Here is a 23,096-nt window from a genome sequence, read left to right as displayed (position 1 = left end):
TTAATTGGAAGTGGAATGCGACTGAGAGAAAGTCCACTGGTCATGTTTTAATGGCGATCTGGCTTAATAAAAATATAAAATACGGTGTCAGAGGATGTAAAGTGCTGCAGCAGTAACCAACCATTTGTGCAGGTTCATGGACCATCCTACCGACAGCTCGACCACAAGCAGTCCCTGATTATTCCTTACATTAAAATAAAAACCAAAGACTGTAAAATGAAGATTCTGACTTTTCAGTTGAGATACGAAGTTTGAAGCACTGCAGTCAAAGTAAGTAGCTGTGATCTAGAAGAAAACAGGAAAGCAGAGCCCCCCCCAACCCCCGCCGCCCGCCGAGGCCAGGGCACCCTTTCCTTCCCGCCGGCCCCGCCGGCTGGGCCGTCAGGCACAGACCCACGGGTGGCGGGTGTGCGCCCGTGGGGCGCAGGCCGGGAGCTGGGGGGGGGGGGGCGGGTCCCAACGCTACCCCGCTGTACAGGGGAAGGGTCTGAGCTGCCGAACGGGACCCCGGGGTGCAGGGGGAACCGGCAATGTGCTGCCTGCGGGACTCGGGGCTCCGTGGGACCCCCATCCCCGCTCTCCCTCTGCCTCCGCCGTTCACCGCCTGCCACAAAGCCCCCGACTCGGCGGGAAGGGCGGCCCTTCCCCGGGCCCCGCCTTCGGCCCCTCCCCGGCGGCCGGGCCCGAACGGAGGGAGCCGGAGCTGGACCGGCGCCGCGCAGCCCGCGGGGGGCGATGTGACCCGGCGCCGCGGTGCGGGGGGCAGGTGGACGGGCTCGGGGTTCGGGGGGGGGAAACAGAGAGGGGGGACTCCGAGCCAGGGGAAAGATGTGGCTGAAGCCCGAGGAGGTGCTGCTGAAAAACGCCCTCAAGCTGTGGGTCACGCAGAAGAGCAGCGGCTACTTCATCCTGCAGCGGCGTCGGGGCCACGGAGACGGCGGCGGCCGCTTCACGGGTACCTGGTGGCGTGGAAGGGGGCTCGGCGGGGCGCCGGGCAGGACCGGGCCAGGCCGGGCCGTGGGTTTTCCCCCCACCTCCCGCATCTGCCCTGCCCCGCGGGAACTTGTCCGCTCCGGGGGGACCCTCCGGCGGGGCGGGCTGCGGGAGGCCTCTTTGTTCGGCCCGCGGTGGGGCCCCCGGGCCGGCTCGACTCTGGGGTCGGCGCGAAGCGGGGAGGGCGGGGGCGCGGGGCCCCGGCTCCCCCCTGAGTTGGCTCTGGAGCAGCTTCGTGTTTCTGTAGCCCTGAGCAGCGCTGAAGCCACTTTTTATTTTCCCCTCTCCCGCTTCCCGGTGCCTTTCTTAAACAAGACGAAGGGCGGGCTGGGCCCCCCTGTGCTGCAGTGCCCGGGGCCGGTGGAGCTGGGGGTGGGGGCTCGGAAGGCGGCGGGGGCGCAGGGGGCGCCGAAACCCCAGCGGGGAGCGGGCGGAGGTGTCTGGGCTCGGCGGTGGGGGGGTGGAGGGGGTGCCGGGGGTGCTGCCGATGGCACCTGGGACTGGGCTGTGCCCCCCTGGGACCGGCCACCGGCTTCCATAAGGGTGTCCCCCCCCCAAATTTATATAATGGGAGTTACATAAATGCACATAGAGCTTCTGACTTTTGGCCGTTACATACGTTGAGGGGAGGGATTTGTTCACCCAGGGCTGTGGAAAAGTGGGTTCTGATTTATTTTTGCGTTTGTCGTACGGCGGCTGGTGTGGCCGTGGGGAGGGCGCGTTATATCCGTGGGGCGCTCCGGGCACGCGTGGCGAGGGGTGGAGGTGAAGAACCAGGCTCCCGGCTCTCCCCACGCAGCGGTGGGGGTCTGCCGGTAACGCCGGCCAGGGCGCTGCCTGAGCTGCCCTGACTTCGTCAGAGGAACCCAGCAGGGATTTGGGCCGAATTTTTGGTTCAGAGGAACCAAGAACTGAATTCAAACAAACCATACTTTGGAGAAATAAGGCGGTTTAACAATATTTTAACTTAAAAGCAGATGATTCTATGATTCTATGAGGCTGTTTTGTACCTTTTAAAAATCGGAATTTTTAATGATGGCTTGTATATGGTCATGCCTTTTCAGAGTCAGTCTTTTCTAGGCAGTTTAAGAAGCTATGTTAGCAGGTTTGATATTTATTTTATTAAAACCAATTGCTCCTGAACCATTCACCCTTGCCACTCAGTAATACTGCTTTCTACATATTTTTAAAAATCAGAGCTTGTCCTAGCTGTGGAGCACATAAAGGAGCACGAAACTTAATTGTGGCTTGGTTGATCCCATGTTACCAGCGTATTACTAATGAAATACTAGCCCTGGTACGGTTAATGGAAGTTTTACCATCGAGTTAAGCAACCGTCTACCCTCATGTTTTCCCCTGCCCCTCTGTGTGGAAGTCATACGCTACTCTTTTGTGATTGTGAGGACGATGTGGATTAATTTTCGGAGTTAAAAATAGCTGTTTACAGCTGCTTGATTTAGGTCCAGGACAATCATGAGGTTCAGATCCACAAATGTTAACTCCTTGTGCCTCCTGAGCTTTCTTTGGCAGAAATTTGCAAGCTTAAAGCAAACAAACTGCTTTTCTCTCTGGTTAAGTTTCAGGTGAATCATTTTGCTGAATCTACAGTGTACGGAGTTGCACAAACCTCTTCTGGCTGGCAAAGGAAAGCCGCTCCTCTCTCAGACAATGTTTTCCAAGAGAACTGTAAATTCTGATAGTCTCTTAAACCGTTTGGAAATGTTTGTATTTAAAAGGGCTTAGAAATTAAAGTCCTATAAACAAAAAAAAACAACCAAGTGTGGGTGAGCATTAAGCATAGCTGGAGTTAGATGAATAGCTTAATTTTTTTTTCCACAGTTTTTACCTGGAATGAGCAAAATGGAGACCTATACTGAGAAACAGTTGGGCTTTGCTGGTAACTCTGCTTTTCGGGTAAAGCTTACCTCCTGATTCTTGCTTTATGTGACTATGGAGACACTTTATTAGTACCTGCCTACAAGGGACAATTAAGCACTACCATATTTCAGAGCGTGGTCTACCAAGCTGTAAGCTAGATGATTTTGTTTGTTTTACTGGGGAAGCAAAGCATGAGTGAGAACAATATCCGTACCTGTTTTCTTTTCCCTTTAGTAACTTGAGGCCTGGCCAGTTGCAGTTAAGTTTGATGGAAAGGTCGAAATTTCAGAGATGTGGAGATCCTGTACATTAAAGCAGGTGCCATGCTAAAAGAGAATCTCATAGCTTCTCCAGTGAGGAGGAGGCTGTGTATCCTCAGGCTGTGTGAGACCCATGTGGGATCAGCAGACAAAACCTCCAGGAGGCTAGACTTCAGGAGTAAAGAGTGCAGATGGGGCAGTTGACCACCCCTGACTTAATTTGCTTTAAATGGGGTGGAAGGGTGTGATGCTTGAGCTGCGCTTACATGTGCTATTGCAACGTGGTATATGCACTGAACCTGTGTGAGGATATCTGTTTTATGGCCCTACTCTCCTATTTGTATGGGTTTTTCTTCTAAGATACTTCTCTCTTCTTACCAGGGCATTTTATCCATTTACGTAAGAGTAAGTCAGCACAGCTGGAGGGTGTATTTTATGTGGATTTAATTCCTGAAGGAGGGACCAGAGAAGATCTCAGACAAAAGTGCTTTTCTTCTGTATCTATGTTTCTTTTTTTTTGAGTACTATGTTTCAGTCAGAGCAGATGTCTGTAAGAGAGAGGCTATATTGACTACTGTTATTTAATTTGCATCCTGGGGCAGTTACAGAATATACACTGGGCTTGCAAGCAGCGGGTGCAAAAAATGACAGAGGCTGTGTTTAACTCTTTGTTACCTGTCCAGTATAATTCTGGTTTCTGTCTTCCTGAGGATATGCTTTTCAAGTAAGTGTTTAACTTGCTGCTTTACCTGAAACCTCTGTTGGATCAGAGACTTAAGAAGGAAATTAGTAATGTTTTAGAAATAATTTAGAGAAATGGAATTGTAATTTTTTAACTATTAACTAATTTTTAAATGAATAGTTGGGATTTTAAAAAATTATTTAGTTCAGCAATTTATTTTGGTTCTGGATTTGATGTTGTCCGTCCATGTCCCACCCCCCCATCTAATTGGAGACCTCTTTAGCTATCCCTACAAAAAGGCTTGTGATATAGCCATGATTAGCAGGTCAAAGGTGGTTGGATTTGGTGCTTGCTAATATCTTTAATTTTGTGGTTACATATTAATGATAAGCTTGAGATGCCAGCAGTAGTCAAAATACTGTCAAATCCCTTATGGTAGAATAGTGCAAGATGGTTTAGCCTGTAAGTGAATTGCTACTTTCATTTTTTATTAGGGGATGTTGAAAACTTCATTTACTTTCCTGTTTGATTAAATTAATTTTGTGCATTTTGACAGCAAAACTGCTTGTTCTGGGAGGTGTTGGGAATGATTTCATCACGGGCACTTGGACTGTGAGTAGCTTTTTTGCTCTTCCCAAGCAGCTAGCTTTCCAGTTGCTGTTTGCACAGGACTTCACATTGCACACTCTTGGTATATAAAAACCCACTCAGGATTCTTTTAAATACTTGTGAATTTTCCCTTTTTGTATATAAGGTTAAATAAAACTTTGACTTTTGTTTCAAGCAGCTTTTTGTCTTTAATTTTTGAGATATAGTGCTTCTTTCACTTCTTACTTGAGGTAGACCAATAAAAGATTATGTTTTGTTCCAGTTTTACCAGTCTTTTAAATTTAGTTATGATACTTCTCCCTACTATTTTTCCAGCCTCCATTTACAGCAAGGGGCACTTTCCAACCTGGTTGTCTTCTTAGATCACTTGCAACTCGCAGAGAATGAACATTTTTGAAAAGAAATTAATTAATTAATTAACTCCCGTCTTAGGATTTTATGTTTTCTTTTAAATAAAACTCTTGCAGGGTGAGAGCTTTCAAACTGATCTATAGAGCGCCTCTTGGTTGTGAGTGGAGGTCTAACTAGTTACATGATAAGGGCTCTCTTCCTTATTTTCGCCTTGCCTGGATTTTAATTCTGGGTTGCCCCTTTTCATTACACTTGTAGCAGGATAGGGTCAAAAATATGGTGAAGACTTGGATTTTTAGTAAAGAATGCAAATGCGTATCCCAATAATATTTTTTACCTTTTGAAGGGGTGAAAGGTGAAGTAAATAACATATTAAAAGATCTGTCCCAATAGAGTCTTCGACACAGCTTGCCTTTTTGTCTTAAAATATGTCCAAGATACTAAAACAAGTTACTGATAGGTAAAGGCTCAATCTCAGCTCTATTTTTTATTTTTATTTAAAAAAACCCCACTTTTATTTTAAATGCAGCATATTGAGGAGAGGAAGACGCCACAGTAATGGTGTTAATAAAGGATATTGGTAGTGCTCACTGTCCATATTCATGGTTTTGTTCTCTTAAGGAAGAGCTCTCTCTGAAGCCTTGCATAAGGAGAGGGGGAAATCCAAATACTTTACTGAAAGCTTGGACTCTTGTCAGAATGTTATCTAGCCTTGCCCACAGCTGGAATTTGGATCGGCAGGTTTTTTACCCCCCTTTCTTTTTTTTCTTCCTCTTTATTTTACTGTAACATTTTTTTTTTTTCAAGGAGAATGCATGCTTATAAGCTCTTTCCTGAAAGAGTGGCCCTCTCTGTCAGAGCGTTTGGCCAGGAGGCATGAGCTGGAAGGAGGAACAGCAGTGGGAGGGCCAGGCTCTGACCTGCAAAGCCAGGCACCCGATTTCCTCACCCCTCAGCCTCCTGAACTGTGCCTGCTGCTCTGGCTCCTTCTGCTTGCCTTTCTATAGTGGGTTTCCTGCTCCTAAGGCACAGCTGAGATGGGTAAGATGAAATGCTAGTGCTTGTGTTGAAGTGCTGACTAATCTTGTGTTAAAATACTAATATTAAAAGTGAGGACATAGCTGTGCACAGAGAGAAGGGTCTGGGTGATGTCTGCTTGGAGACTGACCACCAGCCTGCCAACACTGTAATCCAGTGAACAGCTACGATGGCTTTTTATTTTCCTCTTGTGGAGGCCAAACAGCACAGGAAAAAAAGGCAGGAGAATCACAGAATGGTTTGGGTTGGGAGGGACATTCAAAGATCATCTAGTCCAAGCCCCCTGCCGTGGGCAGGGACATCTTTCACTAGGCCAGGCCATTCACAGCCTCGACCAGCCTGGCCTTGAACACTTCCAGGGACAGGGCATCCATATCTGGGCAACCTGTTCCAGTGCCTCACCACCCACATCATAAAAAAAAAAAAAAGTCTTCCTTATGAAGTAATTGAGCATGTCACTGGTAGCAGAGTTTAAGTAACGCTAGAATGCTAGATCGGTCTCTTCAGTGTTATTTACAGCATTTTTGGATGGTGCCCCATGTCCAGGTAATTTACAGGACTGCAGCAGCGGCTTGCATGTCCCACCTTCTCATCCGTTTTCAGGTGGAAAACAGTTTCAGGTATTTTCAATTGTAATGTGAGAATCAAAGCATTTGGCTCTGCAGCCTTCGGGGCTATAAAAATAGGCCGGGCCTGACCTGGACGGATGGCAGAGGACTGAGATAAGCAGCTGTGAGAGCCCTGCTGCGGCAGCACGCCTGGCTGGGGAAATGGCCTGTCGGGAAGCAGGGCCAAGGAGAAATAATCCATGCCCCAGGGCTGCGGCACCCTTTCCACTATCATGAGAGAGTGGGTGCATGGCTCAGCTCACTTCTCTTTCCCTGGTGTGGCCTTTCCCTGCCCTTGCAGTGGTCTGATGCCAGAGCAAGACTTCAGCATCACACCCAGGGACACAGGAGTCACGGAGACCACGGGATGCCAACCTCCACAGCAAAATGCCCAAACTCCCCTAATTTCTCATGTCCAGCTTCCCTGGAGTGCTGGGACGGAGGAATAAAAATTAAACAATTTGTTTCAATTTGTTTTTACATGCCAAATTGAAAATAAAACCAACACAACAAAACCCAGTTTACCTAGTGGCAGTGTTTGATCTGGCAAAGCCCATGTTTGAAGTAATTTAAGGGCTTGAATGTTGGTATTTCCCTGGGTGAATAAATGTTTGGAGCGTTAGGTCTTTGTGCTGAAATCTAACGTTGTCTGTGCTTATCTTCCAAGTGTGGTGAGCCCTTATCATTACAAAGGAAACACTGCCTTCCTACAGCCCTTGGAGGAGCCCTCCTTCATCGTTTTTCTTGTGTGGTTGGCCAAATAAGTTCTGCAACTTTTTTTTTTCTTTTTTTTTATGCGGGAAGCCTATTGAGAAATATCCTCTCATACATGCTGTATTGCATCAAAACCTGCTTATATAATTTTGCAGAATTCAGTGAAGATAAAGTGGCTGGTGTAAAGCCAAGATGTTGAGCTGTTGTTGTTAGTGGCTTTGTGTAACTGACGGGGCTTTTATCCAGCAAAAACATGGATTTTAGGGAGGCAAGAGTGAAAGTAACAACCCGTTAACCAACTGAGTTTTGAACTTCTAGAGAAATCAGATCAAGGTCATATGGAAGACCTAGAGACATTCCCAAGTGTTTATGCTGGAAGCCACCAGTGGCCAGCAGTAGTTTCATGCTCACTGTCCTGGGCCATATCCTACCGTGGTGCAGCTCGAAAGCCTCTGCCCTAGCCTGTAACACCTGGTGCTTGCGGGATGAGTGCTGCTTTCTGGTTGGGCTCTGAGAGGTGAGGATGAAGGTAGGACTGAGGTGGTCCTCAGCACATCTCAGCTCCGGGTCTCGCTTTAGGTTACAGTCACCAGTTCGGGCTCCTGCGTGGTGAAGTGGTTGAGGCCATGTGGGAGCCAGCTTTGTAACCTCCCCATCCCTCTCTCAGCAGGGACATTGCTTCTGTGGAGAGCTTTGGAGATTCTGCGCAGAGCCAGGCAAGCAATATCTGCTGTTTGGAGTGCCATTTTGGCAGGCTGAGGTTGTCAAGGTTGATATGAAAATCACCTTTCTGCTGAAATTGGAATGCAGGGCTGGGGAACAGGGACATCCATGAGTCCCTCCCTGTGTTCTGCTGCCTGGTGGTGGGCTCTCATTCAGCCGGTTTTCTTGCCTCCTCTAGCGCGGCTAATTGCTGCCCACCATGGCTATTGTGAGACTCTAATTGTTTGCAAATCATTCAGAGATGGAGGAAACTATGGGAAGAAGTGTAATTAGGATTCAGTGTTTGGAGTGCTTTTCTGCCTCAAAGAGCCGAGATTAATTCTGCTTTATTGAAGCTGTTAGTTCAATTTCACTGTCCTTAAAAAAAAAAAAAAAAAGAACTTTACTTTTATGATCATCTGGATTGTTTGATTTGCTCTTTTCTCCCAATTTGCATGCCTGAGCTGCTTAGAGTGCCTCTTGCAGCTGTTAACTCCCCTTGCGAAGCTGCATCCTCCTGGCAGCAACCTGTCCTGTTAGCTCCTTCCGCTTCCTGGGACGAGCCTTCTTTCGGGTAAAGTATTCATTTTGTCATACTGCTGCTTTTACTTCCCGGGCTTGTTTTTCTTCCAGCCCTCAGCTTTCTGGAGGAGGAGCAGAAGCAGCGAGCAGCAGTGAGCTCCCAAGGATGGATTCAGAGTCATGCTTTACACTTTGTGGCTTTGCAGTGGAGCGGGAGCTTGGCAGGATGCTGGGCTGTGGCTGTAATCATAAATCCCTCAATTTGGTGGCTTTGGCTTACAAAAACAACCTAGCCTAATTGAAAAAAAAAAAAAAAAAGAAGGTATGCGTGTCTAAAACAGGGCTTCAGCATGATCCAGGTAAGCGTAGCTACCAGCTGCTCTTCTGCACGGCCCTGCAGAGCAGCCGCTGAGCAGTCACTGCAGACCCCAGAGACTGAGCGGTGCCACCACTTTTCTGACCTTCGGAAGTGCCAGGTGCCTGTGGCCGAGAGCAGCCTCAGCTTTGGAGGAACTGAGCATCTTGGCAGATTGGTTTGGGTCCAGGTGCGGTGGTGATGGTCCTCTGCCTGTTTTCTCGGAAGGGCTCGATTTGGCGGATATTCTTAAAGCCCACCTTGTTGTCCAGCTGTGCTGGTCTCAGGTGCAGTGGAAACCTCAAGACTCATTTTTTTCCAGGTACACCAAGGAGAAGCAGAAGGGCAGTTTCCTCTTTGCTTCAGACTTCAGCAATGGTTGTTTTGCTTGTCCAGGAGCTAAAGCTGCTTCCCAGGATGCTTGAGACACAGGCTGGACTCTCTTCTTTGTGACCCCTTTGGTTTTGGGAGAGCCGGTGTAAGCACTTGATTTGGAAAGCTCAGAGCAGGGGCACGTGAGTGGGACGAGATGCCTCCTTGTACCGCACATCCAGCCCACTGCTTGCCGGTTTTTAAACATGCCGTCAGAATTTCTTACCGACTCATTGCAGATACTACATGTTGTTGCTTCTTTGAGCTGCCTTGACCCCTCACTCCCTCCTGTGTAATGAATTTGAGTTTGCATTAAACAAAAGATCCTGGCTGTGGGGTACGTATGTCTTACTTAAAAACAAAGTAAAACTGTAAGGCTAACAGTGCTCGGTATTGTGGTACTGCAAGCTTCCTTGTCACTTAGCCTTAGAGTGAACTCTACTTCCCCTCCCGCCCCCCCCCCCCCCCCCCCCAAAAAAAAAAAAAAAGCAGTAGTAGCTTTGGCCTTTCACTTTTTTGGCTTTATTTCTTTAGGATTTTATTAATTTATTGGTCCCAGCTCCTAAGTCCCTCTGACTGGCAGCATGGCTTAGCTGCTGAAGTGCCTACCCTATTTATGGGAGGGCATTTAAGTACTTCTGAAAAATTTCCCTTTAAGGTCTTTAAAATACGGTGGAGGTAAGCAGAAATCGTCTTGCCTCTGTGTAGAGAGTGCCTTAATTCATGTGCTGTTGAGCCAGGGATAATTGTTAATGCCTTGTTGAGTGTTGTCTTAAAAGATGGAACTAATAAAGAGTTATTCAGTTCCAGTTTAGCTTTAATCACCCTCTGCCCAGTGCCTCAGAAGTTTAGAAGAATTTTTGAAATACCATGTAGATAATTAACACCGACCCAGGAAAGGAGCCTGCATTCTTTAGTTTGAAAGATGCGATAGGTTTAGTAGAAATTGGTGTTAGGTTAACTGACTGCAAACACGCTCCTTTTTCTGGATTAGTTACGAGCATGAGACGGGATAAGTTGTAATGGGATCTTTTCTCTTTCCGAGGGCATATAAGGAATCGTGTTTAAAGATGAAGAGTGGTGCACTTGTGATAGTTTATTTGAGAACTTGATTGTTATAAAATATCCTTGACTTCTTTTTTTTTTTTTTTTTTTTTTTCCTGTGAAGAAGTGCTCAACAAGTTCATTGTACGTGATGTCCTGTTTGCGTCTCGTTTGGTTACAGATTGTCCTCTGTGAAAGGGAGATGCTCCCTACCTGTTGCAGAATTTGAAGTGTTTCCGTGCTGATTTTTGTACTTCAGCTTATTTGTGGTGTGTCTGTAATATACATGTACATTTGATAAAAATTGGTTTGTAATTAATTAGAAGTACAACGCTCTTGCTTTACCTGGAGGTAGCCCAATTTCCAGTATTGAAACAATAAAATATGCACAAAAGTAGATGTTTCAGAGGTAGCAGTGAAATAGATACCAACTAATGTGTGGGACTTGTAGTGAGTTTTCCGGTTTTGTTTTGTAGACTTAATTCTGAAAAAATAGGGATAGATATTCCCTCTACCTGAAAGCAACCTTACAGCTGAAGTAATAAGATTTATTGAGGAGAAGCATATAATTTCAGTAGAAGTGTGTCCTTTACCACCTCTTCTGTCCTCCCCTCCGTATTCATTAGAGGTATAGATTACATCTGAAACTTGCATATGAAATTTTGCCTGGGAACATTCTTTCCTCCTGCAGAAACTTGTACCTTTTGAGGAACCTGGGATGTTCTGTCAGCAGTCTTTAGCAGAAAGCTTTGCAGACCTACGTCTGCATCTTTCCTTACTGCAGTTACTGTGCAGTTAACTGCTTTCCTGAAGTACTTCTGCATCTTGGGAGGTCAAAAAGTGGACAAGAAGTTGGTGGAGTGGCTTGTTAAAGGGAAAGAGGTACTCTGGATTTTAAGTTCCTCGCAAAAATCTTGTCTCACGTGGATAAAAAAAAAAAACAAACCACAAAACGATGAGGTTTTGGGAAGCAAACCAGTGTAACAGTTCTTCTTTCTTTTCCCCCTCTGCTTTCTGTTTCCTTTTAATTTTTGACTGTCCTGTAGGTATTATTGGTTTCGCTGTTGCATGTGGTAGGGAAGAGGTCTGCTGCATCCTAACTGAAGGCATGCTAATGCATCCACGTGTGTGCCAGAGACCCTTTGTATAACTTGTATGTACCTGTGAGCCAGAGACCCTTTGATTTTATAAAAAGACGCTGTTTTATAAGAGACCTTTCCATGGAACAAGCTGTTAGGACATTTTTTTAGAAAGGTACTTGCTCACAAGCTAGGTGTTTTTCAAAGCGTGCTTCAAAATCAGTGTGCTGTGTAAAATTTCTTGCTTGTTTGTTCAGATATTTTTAGGTGGTTTATTTTTCGGTGCTTCATTGAGAAGCCTAACACAAGTCTTAAGATTCGCAAGTTACCCCAAATTAGTATGAGGCAACTCGCACTGGAAAAAATTAGCCTCTAGTTTTACTGATTTTTCATGCTACTCCAGTTTCATCTAAATTACTGTATTAAGTTTGGGTGTATTTAGTAGCATTGAATCCTTTTCATGCTCCTGGAAATACACTGTTAGAAATTCCCCTCTTCTCTCCCTGTCACCTCTGCCAGCCTCTCCTTGATTTTTCGGCACTTGAGCATCAGCTTCACGTGCAGCTGAACTGCTGCAGAAATAGAGGTACCAAACCACAGTCCTGGGGCCCTGCCGAACAAGGTTGCTGCTCTGTATTTGGCAGGCTTGGCTTTAGCGGTACTCGCTTTTATTCCCCCTTTCTGCTGTTTTTATGTCCTTTTTGGAGCAACCCCCACCACCAGCCCCACCCCAGCAGAGGACAGGGTGGGGCTCCTGTCAACCGCAGCGCGGGCTCCGGGTGATGGAGGCGTGGGGTGCAGTGTCCTTGTGAAGCCCTTGCAGGGGTACGTGGCGCGTGGCCGGGATGCTCAGGCTTTATTCTGGCAAATATCTGATGCCCACACTCTTTTATTTCTTTCCTTTGGTTCTTAGTTCTGCTCCTCTTTGTTGTCCTTTGTTAATATTTTAGCTACAAGTAGTTTAGACAAGGGAGGTGATTTTTTTTTTTTCTTTGCACAGTTGAAGGAGGAAACATTTTCAATTTAATAGTTGGTAAGCAAAATGGAAATTGTAAGCAGAAGTAAACAGTGAGAAGAGGAATTGTTTTTTCTGGTCAGTTATTCAGGAACAGAAAAGGGAATTAATTTTGCACAAGCTAAGAGGTAAAAACGAAATTTTGCAGCTACTTCTGTGTTTTCATGCTTTTCATGCTTTTTTTTCATGATTTCTGGAGAAGAAGAAAATATTTCACAAATCAGACGTTCATTAAGCATTCCCTTGGGATTTTGGTAGCACTTACTGTTAGTTGACTTTTTTCCGTGCCTTTATTGAAATGAAAAATAAATCTTTCTCCTAGATCTATCATCGGGGAGAACGAGCACAGCGCTTCATAAGTTTCTTCTTTTTCTTTCTTGTAATGTCTCAAGTCTTTTGAAATTTGAAAGCTAAACCGTGGGTTTTTTTCGCTACATCATTTGATGCTATCTTACTGGCTTTAATCCAGCTGTTTTGAAGACCACACCGAAGCTGGTGCTCTGTTTTCTGTGAGCACAGATACTTTTATACTTGGGTGAATTTTTGTGTCTCTTTCTTGCGGTTACAGGAGAGCATTTAGCATTTTCTCATATTATATATATACTATTGGTCTCCAAATTCAGGTCTCCTTTTTAAATAGATGGGTGTAATATCTTGACAGAAGCAAACTGGGAGCAAACTGGTGCCAAATAATAGCTCACTGTACAGGTTTAAAACATATTGTGTCCACCTTCTGCTTTGCTTTGAAAGCGTCATCAACGATGTGTGTGAATGCAAGGAGGAAGTAGTTGATGTAATTTTCTTCACTCTCAGAAGGTGTCTGATGCTGTTCCATGTGAGCTTCTTACACCTCTTAGAGCAGAAAGTGGTTTCACTGCTGCTTTGTTGTGCTGTACTCAAATTATTTACTTTATTATTTATTTACCCGTGGTTTGTTGTCCAAGTGAGAAGGAATTTCAGACAAAGACTTTGTAGGTTTCGTTTTATTGTTGCTGTCAGTCACTTAGCTGATGGACTGGAGAATGCAATTCTAAAAACTGCACGTGGTGCCACGGGTTGACAAAACTTTTGGAGGCTGAGAGTATTTCCTTTTATGTTGGGTTAATGGTGAAGGAACAGAAATACAGCTGTAAATTCAGCATTTAGGTTGGAAAAATTAAATGTGCAAAGGGAAAATGCAGTGTTGCAGAAGACTTCCTAGGCACTCCAGTGGCTTAAGCAAACATGGTAAAGCTGTTCCTTGCTATCTACCATCCCTCTCCGCAGGAGGTCATGTCTCTACAGGACATATAGTGTGGGGAAACTGGATCTAAAGCTGCCCTGAATTGCTATTTGTAGGTAACACAAACCAATCTGAGTTACCTTAATATGCCAGCAAATCATGGCATTTGAATAGCTTTTTCATACATAGTTTGGTTCTGCCCACTGGGAGAAGGTAGCGGGAAAGGCCAGCAGCTCCAGCTGGCCTCCGGACTGGAAAATCCTTTTTGGGGGACAGCAATTGTTCCAGCTCTCCAAAATGAGCTTGCCTGTATTTATGTCAAGTGCCACTTTACAGTGGGATACTGCTGCAAGATTTCTTGGGTGTGGTCGTGTGTACACAAGGTATACAGGAGGTGATTTTGCACCCGTCTTACGGCTGAGACCTTACTGGTAGTGAGCATGATGCCCAGTTTGGAGTGTCACATTTAAACATTAGCTAGGGAGATTCCAGTTTGAGCTCAAGAACAATGAGCTGTTTGAAAAATATGACCTATAAGGTGAGGCGATTGGGGTTTCTTTAGAGAAAGAGAAATAATTAAAAGGAGAGCAAGTATGATGATAGCTTTTCGGTATGTCAAACATTAACATTAAAAATGCTTGTGGCCAATTACTGTCTGTGTTCCAGGGAGCAGGATTAATTTCCAGCAAGAAAGATTGTGGTGGTTGGCTTGATTGTTTGGGTTTTGGTTTTTTGCTGTTTTGTTTTTTTTTTTTTTTCCCCCCCCGTAAGAATACTTAATGAAAATAGTGGAAGAGGCTAGTTGGGGAGATTGTTGTATCTTGACTGTGGGAGGTTTTGAAGAACAGGTTAGACAAATACCGGCTGTGGCATAGGTGTATTTATCCAGCTTCGGAGCGGGGCTGGAATGGTAAGTTCTCACGGTGCCCTCAGGTCTTTCCACTTCAATTCTCTGATTATGTATGTATATATGAACCAAAACCGGAAACGCAGAGAACTTGATATGCTTTTGATCTTCTAATCTGTTTTGCCTTTCACATTTTGAGCATCTGTAAATCGCAGCATAAAATAGGGGAAGAATTGCTCTTGTTACGTTCTGTATTTTAGTTTTACAGCTTTAGATGTGAAAAGACTTGCAGGCTACAGAGGTGAAAGTTGGTGCTAATTCTCTTTTCCTCCGTTTTTCTTTGCAGGTCGCTTGGTTGGTGCCCTGGACGCTGTGTTAGACTCTAACGCACGCGTCGCTCCGTTTCGAATTTTACTCCAAGTTCCAGGCTCACAGGTTTACTCTGCCATTGCATGTGGTGAGTTATTGAACGGATCAGAAGTTTACTGGGCCGTAGCTATTGGTGAGTCACAGATGAAAAACCCCAAACTGATTCTGAGCATGGTCAGTGTCTGCATGTCCAAGAAGCTCAAGGTAACCCCAGCTAGTAGTGTGTGCGTGGAAAGCTATTGCCTATAGCTTGTTTAACAACCAAATTAACCTCTGGTTAAAATCCCAGATAGGAATTATGAAGGAGTGTTAACTAGGAACACTAGTTTTCTGTAGAAAGCTTGTTTAGCTGAGGGTGTTTTACGTGAATTTTCTGCCTCTTGCAAAGTAGTGTGGTTCTGTTCATATGTGTATCTTTTCCTACAGTAGTAATAGTTCCTCATGGCAAGAAACTTCTTAGTCTAGGCTTTTACCAGTCTGGTCTTTCACTTGCTTACTCTGAAATGTCTTACTACTCTTGGTTATAATGAAATACAATTGGAACATCTGGGAGATGCTGTGTGATTTAGGAGGTAATGTTGTCAGGGGGGAATGTCTAGTTGCCTGGTCTGTTGTGGACTAATCCCTTTTACAATGTTTCTGCAAACTCTGAAGGTCGAGCTCATCTTCAGGAAAGTGATGTTGGTGTGAACTGCAGGAACCTTGCCATGGCACAGTAAAGGCCATCTGAATCTGCTTGTTCCATTTATCCTGTTCTTGCTTGGCCAGTCTGCGGGGCTCTTCTCATCCCTTCTTCTCCAGTCTATAAAATCTCAGCATTGAAATTTACAGCAGATTTTCTTTTGGGAATGGTTCCATGCTGCACCAGGGGAGGTCTAGACTGGATGTTAGGAAGCGTTTCTTTATTGAGAGGCTTCCTAGAGAGGTGGTCGTTGCCCCAAGCCTGTCAGTGTTTGAGAGGCATTTGGACAATGCCCTTAATACCATGCTTTACTTTTTGGTCAGCGCTGAAGTGCTCAGGCAGTTGGACTGGATGATCACTGTAGGTCCCTTCCAACTGAAAATATTCTCTTCTGTTCTACTCTGTTCTGTTCCATTCCGTTCCAGATCAAGCCATGAAGTAGTTAGCTAATGTAAGCGTTAACGTGTTGTTGATGGTGTTTGACATAGTAGCCCTTTAAATGGAAGGGACAATCTGTATATTCGCCCCCTTCCTCTGCACAGGCTCATTCAGCATTTCTTCCTTGGTTCAGCAGAGACCCCTCTGCATGTTCCCCATTAATAATGGGAACGTTTCCCTGTGCTAGATCTGTGTGAAGAAGCTTGCATAAAGTCTCTTTGTGCTATTTTTGTTGTGGCTAGGTTTTCTTCATTTTGCAATTGCTCTATGCTTTATATCGCTGCCCCCCTCCTTTTTATATTTAAGTAATGCCATCTCATGGAGAAATTTAAGAGCTTCATGTTGTTATAGTCCTCTAATGAGGCCAGGTAGCTTTCACTAGAAAAGCAAGCTCAGTTTTGCTGTCGTGGGCTTCTTGATAATCTGAATATATATAACATGCCTTTCTGGGGCTGACCCTTGCCCTAACCTCACTCTTATTGCCCATAGGTTTGTTTCTTTAAATATATATGTATATTAAAGGAACTACAAATCAAAAACTTGCCTGGTTGGAATGGTTAAGGATTTTGCTGAGATAAAATTATTTGATTAATGTTTTTTAAAATTATTTTTGGCTCTCCTGAATGGATGCTCGGCCCTGGGAAAATGAGATTTATAGTAACAGAGTGGAAAGTAGAGGGTTCTGTTTTGTATGCTGCGTGGGTAGGGCACACACGGTTGCCAGAGCTGCACAGAAATGAAGAACCATGGTAGCAGAAATTGTTCCTGAAAAATATCTCTGCTGTGAAGCCCTGACGTGAGTGTCCAGGGGAAGGCTGGCGCTGGCAATAGGAGTCAGAGGAACAGCGTGACTCAACCCTTTCCTTAGAAAGCTGGAGCTCTGCTTTCCCCGTGCAGAAGCAACCATCACTGCTCACCCAGCTCTGCCCTGTCTGAGCGAGGTGCTTCACACAAACATGGCGTTAGGAGTTTTGTTACCGGATTTGGAAGGAGCAATGGGTCAAATTAGGGTTCCTGCTGTATAGCAAGGACAAGGAGCAGCTCCAGGAGCTGCTTCCAGTCTCCTGGTGTAACTTCATTAGGGATGCCATCATGTTGTTAGGCAGTTAATTAAAATGACATTTTCTAATTGTATGTTGGCAGTCCTCTGTTCCAGGAGCTGTAGGCTTAAATGATAATAGATGCGTAAGGGTCAGATCTGTGTTACAGACTTCTGCAAATCTCCAAGGGCTGCTAGGAAGTCTGATTCCTGCCCAGCACAGCTGTTCTGGCAGAGATATTTTAATCCAGATGTTTAACCACGTTATACCAGTACAGAGAGAAGAAAAAAAAAAAGCCTAACCTCAGCCCTCATATAGAGCCACTTATGATTTTCCTTTCAGAAGGCTTGTGGGCAAAACCCAAGTCCTAGTTAAGTGAAGTAGCATTTGGGAGAGGGAGAGCAAAGGGATTGGTGAGAAGTGGGTTTAAAAAAAGAAATTATGAGGAGTGAGGCCGTGGTTAGGCTAAATATACGTTTGGCACAGGCACACGAAAAGAGTGGGTAAAAGGTGGAATAAAATGCTGTGCAGAGCATCGGCACAGGAAGAGGAATAGGGAAGAGATTGGCAATGATGGGTCAAATCACCGGATGACTCTAAGCCATGAAATGGATATTACAAATAAAGAAGGGTCCCAGAAAGCTGAGGAGTTGGCCTGACCAAATGAAAAGGGCAAAGAGATCTTTCAGTATTTGAGCAGAATCCCTGGAGATACCTAAAGGCAGGCAGGAAAGATTGCAGTAGCCCTCATGGGAGGTAGCTGCTGCCAGAGCCCAGGCTCAGAGCAGTCCGAGCAGTGTGGATGGTACTGTGAAAGACGTCTTGCTCACAACTTATTTCACAAGAGGCAGCTCGTCAGCTCTCCTGTGTTATTGGTTTATTTTAGGTTACTGAGAAATAAAAATTCAACTCAGTATTTGCTTTGCACAGCCGTTTAAATGTAAAATGACTGTCTTTCTGGTGTTCTTAACCATTGATATAATTTGTTTTCTTTACCTAAAAGGTATTTAAGCATCTCTTCTTCCGTGACTTTTTTTTTTTAATTTAACCTTGACAAATGATATTTATGAAGTTCCATCACAAGACCTTCCTGTCAAGGAAGTTAAAGCTTGGAAAGTTTCTCTGCCAGTTGGCATTCTGCATGGAAAATAGAGCAGAGGAAAGTGGAAAATCCTTAGCTAAATTTATCATTTTTTTTGTTGTTGTTGTGAGACAGTGTGATACATCTCTAATGTACACACAAATCAAATCTTGAGATAATGGGTCTTCTGTTCAAGATTCATTTTATCATTATATTCATCTGTGATTTGTATGTGTCTTACATAGAATCATAGAATGGTTAGGGTTGGAAGGGACCTTCAAAGGTCATCTAGTCCAACCCCCCTGCAAGGAGCAGGGACATCCCTGATTAGATCAGGTTGCTCAGAGCCTCATCCATCCAACTACTTCTCTCCTTTTTGCCACTAGCAAGGCATTAGGAAAAGCAACTTTTAGTGCTTTTACTTTTTTACCTATAGCATTTAATCACTGACCAGTAAGAGCTGGAGGGGCCACATTTTCACCTCACTGCCCTGTGTGTTGCCTGGCTTAGTCTGACTCTTCTGTCATCATGCCATGCAGCAACAGTTCAATTTAAAGCAGAAACAGCCAAAGCAAGTAGGTGGTGATTGAAGTATTATTTCTGGAGTTAATGTGAACACATTACATTTAAAACAAGAACAGCAAAACCCTTAAATGAGGAAACTTTAAAGATTTGAAAAATCTATGTTTGGCAGAGATTTTCTATTCACTGTATTTCTTCCTCAAACTGCAGAAATATGCTCTCGTAGACCTTTTAGGTGTTGCTGAAACAAACTCCTTTATTTTTAGGTACTTTAATTATTATAGAGAACTTTTCAAATAGGATGCCAGTTATGACTGTGTGAATTCTTCTCAAAAAGTATCTGCATGTGTCTGTGTGTATGCATGCGCGTACCAAGGGAGGGAGAAAGAAAGATCAGGGACTTTTGGGAACAGGACGTAAATCAAAGGTTTCCATTGACCGTTTAATGAGTGTTCTGTCAAAATAAGCTGCAGTCTAGCAGCCCAGGATGAAGTTTTGCTGTTTTTTCTGCTTTGACTTTTAATGCAGCATTTGCTGGCTGAGAGTGTTTGAGAAGATAAAACTAAAAGCACTAAAACTAATTCTCTAAAACAATGAGATTTTTGTTTTTCTCTAACTATACTGTTACAAGTGAGACCTTTTTGACCTGTCTACTACCAAGAATTTTGAGGTTGAAATGAATAATGAATTTATGAAATAGTGCATTTTATTACTTCTTTTTCTTTCTTTCAATTTTATTTTGTAGGATGAGTTTCAATACACTACTTTTTGGTTTTTTTAGGTGCTACTGCAGAGGAGATAAATCAGCACTGGGAATGGCTGGAACAAAATTTGCTCCATACTTTGTCTGTGTTTGACAATAAAGAAGATATTGTTAGTTTTGTCAAAGGGAAAGTGAAGGTAAAGAAACTGTCTTACTTTCACCCTTCCCTGCTCAATAACATGTGGTTAACTGGAAACAATGTCATGAAGTTGTTGTCACTCATATTTATTTTTCTCCACTTAAACATTCTTCATCAGTTTTCTGTGTGACTCTTGCACCTGATGTGGCTGATATCTGTGCATCTCCACTCACATTTACTTGACAACATCTCAAAACTGAAGTATCTCATTTAATCTTTATCCCACCTGTCCCTTTCCAACTTCACTGTACTTCCCTTCCCTGTGATGTGCAGCTGAGCTTTGTTCAGCGTCTGCTTTCAGTTCCTCTGCTTCTCCAAAACATTATGTTAAATACCTTCCCTTCCTCTGTCTTGGCTTTTCCTCCTTACTATGTTTCCCCTCCCATCTCCCATGTTTTTCCTGGCTTTAAGTCATGAGTTTATTCCAGCTGTTTCCGTACTCCTGACCCTCTTGGTGGGGCTCAGAGGTGTCAGCAGGTGATCACCACAGCAGCTGAATCTGCTGGCAGCACACCTATAGGCACCACAATGCAGTCACCACAGCACAGGGACAGGGGCCCTTGTGCAATGTCACCTGTGTTGTAAGGGTCTGGCATGAAAACTGCTGGTGGCTTTCCAGGATGCGAGGGTTGTGGCCGGGCATTGCACTGGAGCTGCTGGCTGGGCACGGGGTTGCAGAAATGAGCATCCTTTCGGAAGGCTAAGAAATCTTAAGAGTAAGGGAATTTAGTGACTGAAGAGCAGATTTAAAATAATAACAGTACGTGTGGTAAAACTTAGAAAGCCTGATGTCCTGAGCTCTGCTTCTAGTAAAATACACGCTCCAAGAGGAGCTTGGTGATGGCTGGCGGGGGTGTGGGTCTGCTGGTGACTGCTGTACCTCAGTCCTGCTGCAAGCTTTTGCTTGCTAAGATTTTTAGTGAGGTGCTCTTCCCGTCATACCCCCTTTTTTGGTCTGGAAAATTTGTAGGAACATCATGTTTTTGATCTTCCCTGCTGCTGGGATCTCAGTGGGCTCTGAAGCCTGGAGAAGAAGGGAACAGAGAGGCAAAAGGTCACTGTGTAAATCTTATTTTTTATCCTGCTTTCTTAAAAAACAACTTTGTATAAGTGCACTAAATGGCTCAATCTTTACTGATAATGCTGTGGCAGCCTGTTACCTAGCACAGCACAGATTTAAAATTCTTCAGGTTTTCTTAGTTAACGTTAAGTCCAGGTTTTGGACCCTTGCCTCTGCAGTAGATTTTCGGCATATTAGGACTGCTTGGTAATTGCAAATTCTACCAGGTGCTGTAACACACTGATTATTTATCTGAACAGTGCGATACATACTTAACTCCTTTATTGTGATACTGCTATTAAAATTCTCAACACTTAATTATATTTACATAGATGTTCTTGAAACCATGTTTTTAATCGTTCCCGGCATGTTATAAGTTACTGACACATCTCACTGCGTTGCATTTTTGTAGGAAAATGGTACTGCTCAGTGTACACAATTGTTACTCTGCCTTTGCTCTGTAAACACAGATAACAGCAGTCATAAGCTGTAGTGAATAAGTAAATAAATGGTTTTGCCAGACTCAATGAAAAAATAATAATAAAAAAAGCCCTTAGAAGTTTTGATTTGGAAGCATTCAAAATGTATGAGAGATGCAGACACCACAGAAATTTCTCCATTGGTGGAAATTGCAAATCGACTTTAATTTCTTTGTGAGAAAGGGTTGCGTTATTAAAATTTGAATGGGTAGCTTGTAGCAACTTGCTCGAGTGTGAATGCCATAGCTTTATCCTGATATATTATCTCCTTATGGACTCAGGCACTGATTGCGGAGGAAACGAGCAGCAAGCTTGCCGAGCAGGAGGAAGACCCCGAGAAGTTCCGAGAAGCCCTGGTGAAATTTGAATCCAGATTTAATTTTCCTGAAGCTGAGAAGTTGATCACCTATTATTCCTGTTGTTGTTGGAAAGGAAGAGTTCCTCGGCAGGGCTGGCTTTATTTGAGCATCAATCATCTCTGTTTTTATTCCTTCTTCCTGGGCAAAGAATGTAAGTGTAAACGTGTAAGAAATCTCTCCCCAGCATCCGATAAAAATATAACTATTTGAAAAGCAAGAATAGCTAGAACTTCTATGACGAGCCTAGTTCACCTCTGAAGTTTAGTTTTTGAGTTTTTTGTTGTTTAGCTGAAAGATCCTGTTTAATTTAGTTTTCACTTCAGCCTTTATGTTTATATTTTATAATTAATCCGGTAATAAAAATGAGACTATAAGAGTATGCAGACACAGCTGCTGTCTGGCTCTTTTTCTTGCCATGGTGAAGCAGCCTTAAAAGGTAACAGATCTCCTACAAATTCTGAAATAAAAACTTTTAGTGGCAAAAATGGTGAGTAAGGACGGGTCCCCCTCACAGGCAGGGATGCACAGTGATCACTGCCAGGCAGCAGAGCAAGGGTTGGTTGGGCCAGGAATGCCAGAGTCCAGCTGCCTGCCTGAAAGTAGCCTGGGAAACATAACAAGGCTGTGTCCTGGAGAACCAGGTGAAAATTCAGTGTTTTTAAAGGAAAACAACAGCAATTTAGGAATTTCTTTGTTTCTGAACAGCAGTGCAGGAAGGTCACAAGAATTGTGTCCCTGGGTTTTTAGACCTTTAGATGGTTCAGCGAGTTGCAAGACTTTGGTCATAGTGTTCCTCTACAGTGGAAGTGTTGTGTGATTATGAAAAGCCTGTAAGTACAGATATTAGAAGGTAAAAATGAATGTAATAGACATTAGATGGTTAAAATGAATGTAGCCATTTAAACTCTAGCATTTCTCTGTTTAGTAAGATTGTGCATGAACTGATAACATTTTAAGTCCTCTTTATCCTGCTGGAATTTCAGCAAGGACAGTAGTATAAACTTATGTTGATATAAATATAGCAAGAATTATCAGTTATAAAAATTAGGAAGACTTTACCGTTTACTCTTTGGATTTAATGTTGGGATGACTAGTCAAATAAAAATGTAGATTTAAAAATTAAGTACATTAATGTAAATGTAAGAAAGATGATAATTTCTAAGGTTTAAAACTTACAAAGACCTTAATACATACTAAGAGCTTAGAGTTAGAGGTCCTTTTTGTCCTTATTATTTCAGTCCAATTATTTTGTCATATCTGCAACTGGTGGCAGAGTTGGATTTAAAATGCTGGTAAGTTTATTATTTGTTATAAAAACGAAAGTTGAATTTAGCTGGGAAGACTAGAATGAAGTCTCTTGATACATGCTAGATAGCTGAGTTCTTGTTCAATTTCCTTGGTTTCTGTTTAGTAATACGCTTTGTCAATCATTTCTTCTTGCTATCGTTGCAGGCTTTTTCTCATTAAATCTGAGATATCCAGTCTGCCAAAGCACACAAAGCAAAAATGATACTTATTAATGACAGATTAAAGGGGGAAGGAGGAGGGAGAGAGAAAAACCCTTTATATTGTTCCAAAAATACTGTTTATGCAGTACCACAAAATGTTAAGTGATACTGGAAGTACAACATCATGCTGTATTATTTAAGAAGAAGTTGCTTCTTGTCTCTTCTAATAGTAATTCATTAGGAAAATACAAAAAACCCCACACAATTACACATTTGCTACTTTACATTTTGACCGTAGAAAAACACTGTTCCTTCACTGTTGCAGTCAATCTCATTGCCTTTGTGTTCCCATTCATTTGCATGGAAATGTGAAATAAAAACCTGAATTTTCTTTTGGTTAAACAAACTTCCCTAGCTCAGTGGGA

The 23,096-nt window shown here is 43.5% G+C and overlaps 1 protein-coding gene across 2 annotated transcripts in view; it reads left to right on the top strand.

Moving 5' to 3' along the window:
• The first annotated feature begins 828 nt into the window (after positions 1–828).
• TBC1D8 (TBC1 domain family member 8) overlaps positions 829–23,096 on the top strand; it is a 49,459-nt gene continuing 27,191 nt past the window's right edge. Inside the window, exons 1-4 of one of the 2 annotated variants that reach the window (XM_086769464.1) lie at positions 829–955; positions 14,638–14,748; positions 19,205–19,323; positions 21,146–21,374. In XM_086769464.1, coding sequence (XP_086625590.1) covers positions 829–955; positions 14,638–14,748; positions 19,205–19,323; positions 21,146–21,374 — 586 coding nt within the window. Of the gene's footprint in view, positions 956–14,637; positions 14,794–19,204; positions 19,324–21,145; positions 21,375–23,096 lie in introns of both variants that reach the window. The other variant, XM_086769460.1, reaches the window with a different exon arrangement.

The sequence above is a fragment of the Chlamydotis macqueenii genome, chromosome 1 (genome assembly GCF_036417535.1).
Source record: "Chlamydotis macqueenii isolate bChlMac1 chromosome 1, bChlMac1.mat, whole genome shotgun sequence".
Classification (NCBI taxonomy): Eukaryota; Metazoa; Chordata; class Aves; order Otidiformes; family Otididae; genus Chlamydotis; species Chlamydotis macqueenii.
This window is presented reverse-complemented; position numbering and strand designations above follow the sequence as displayed.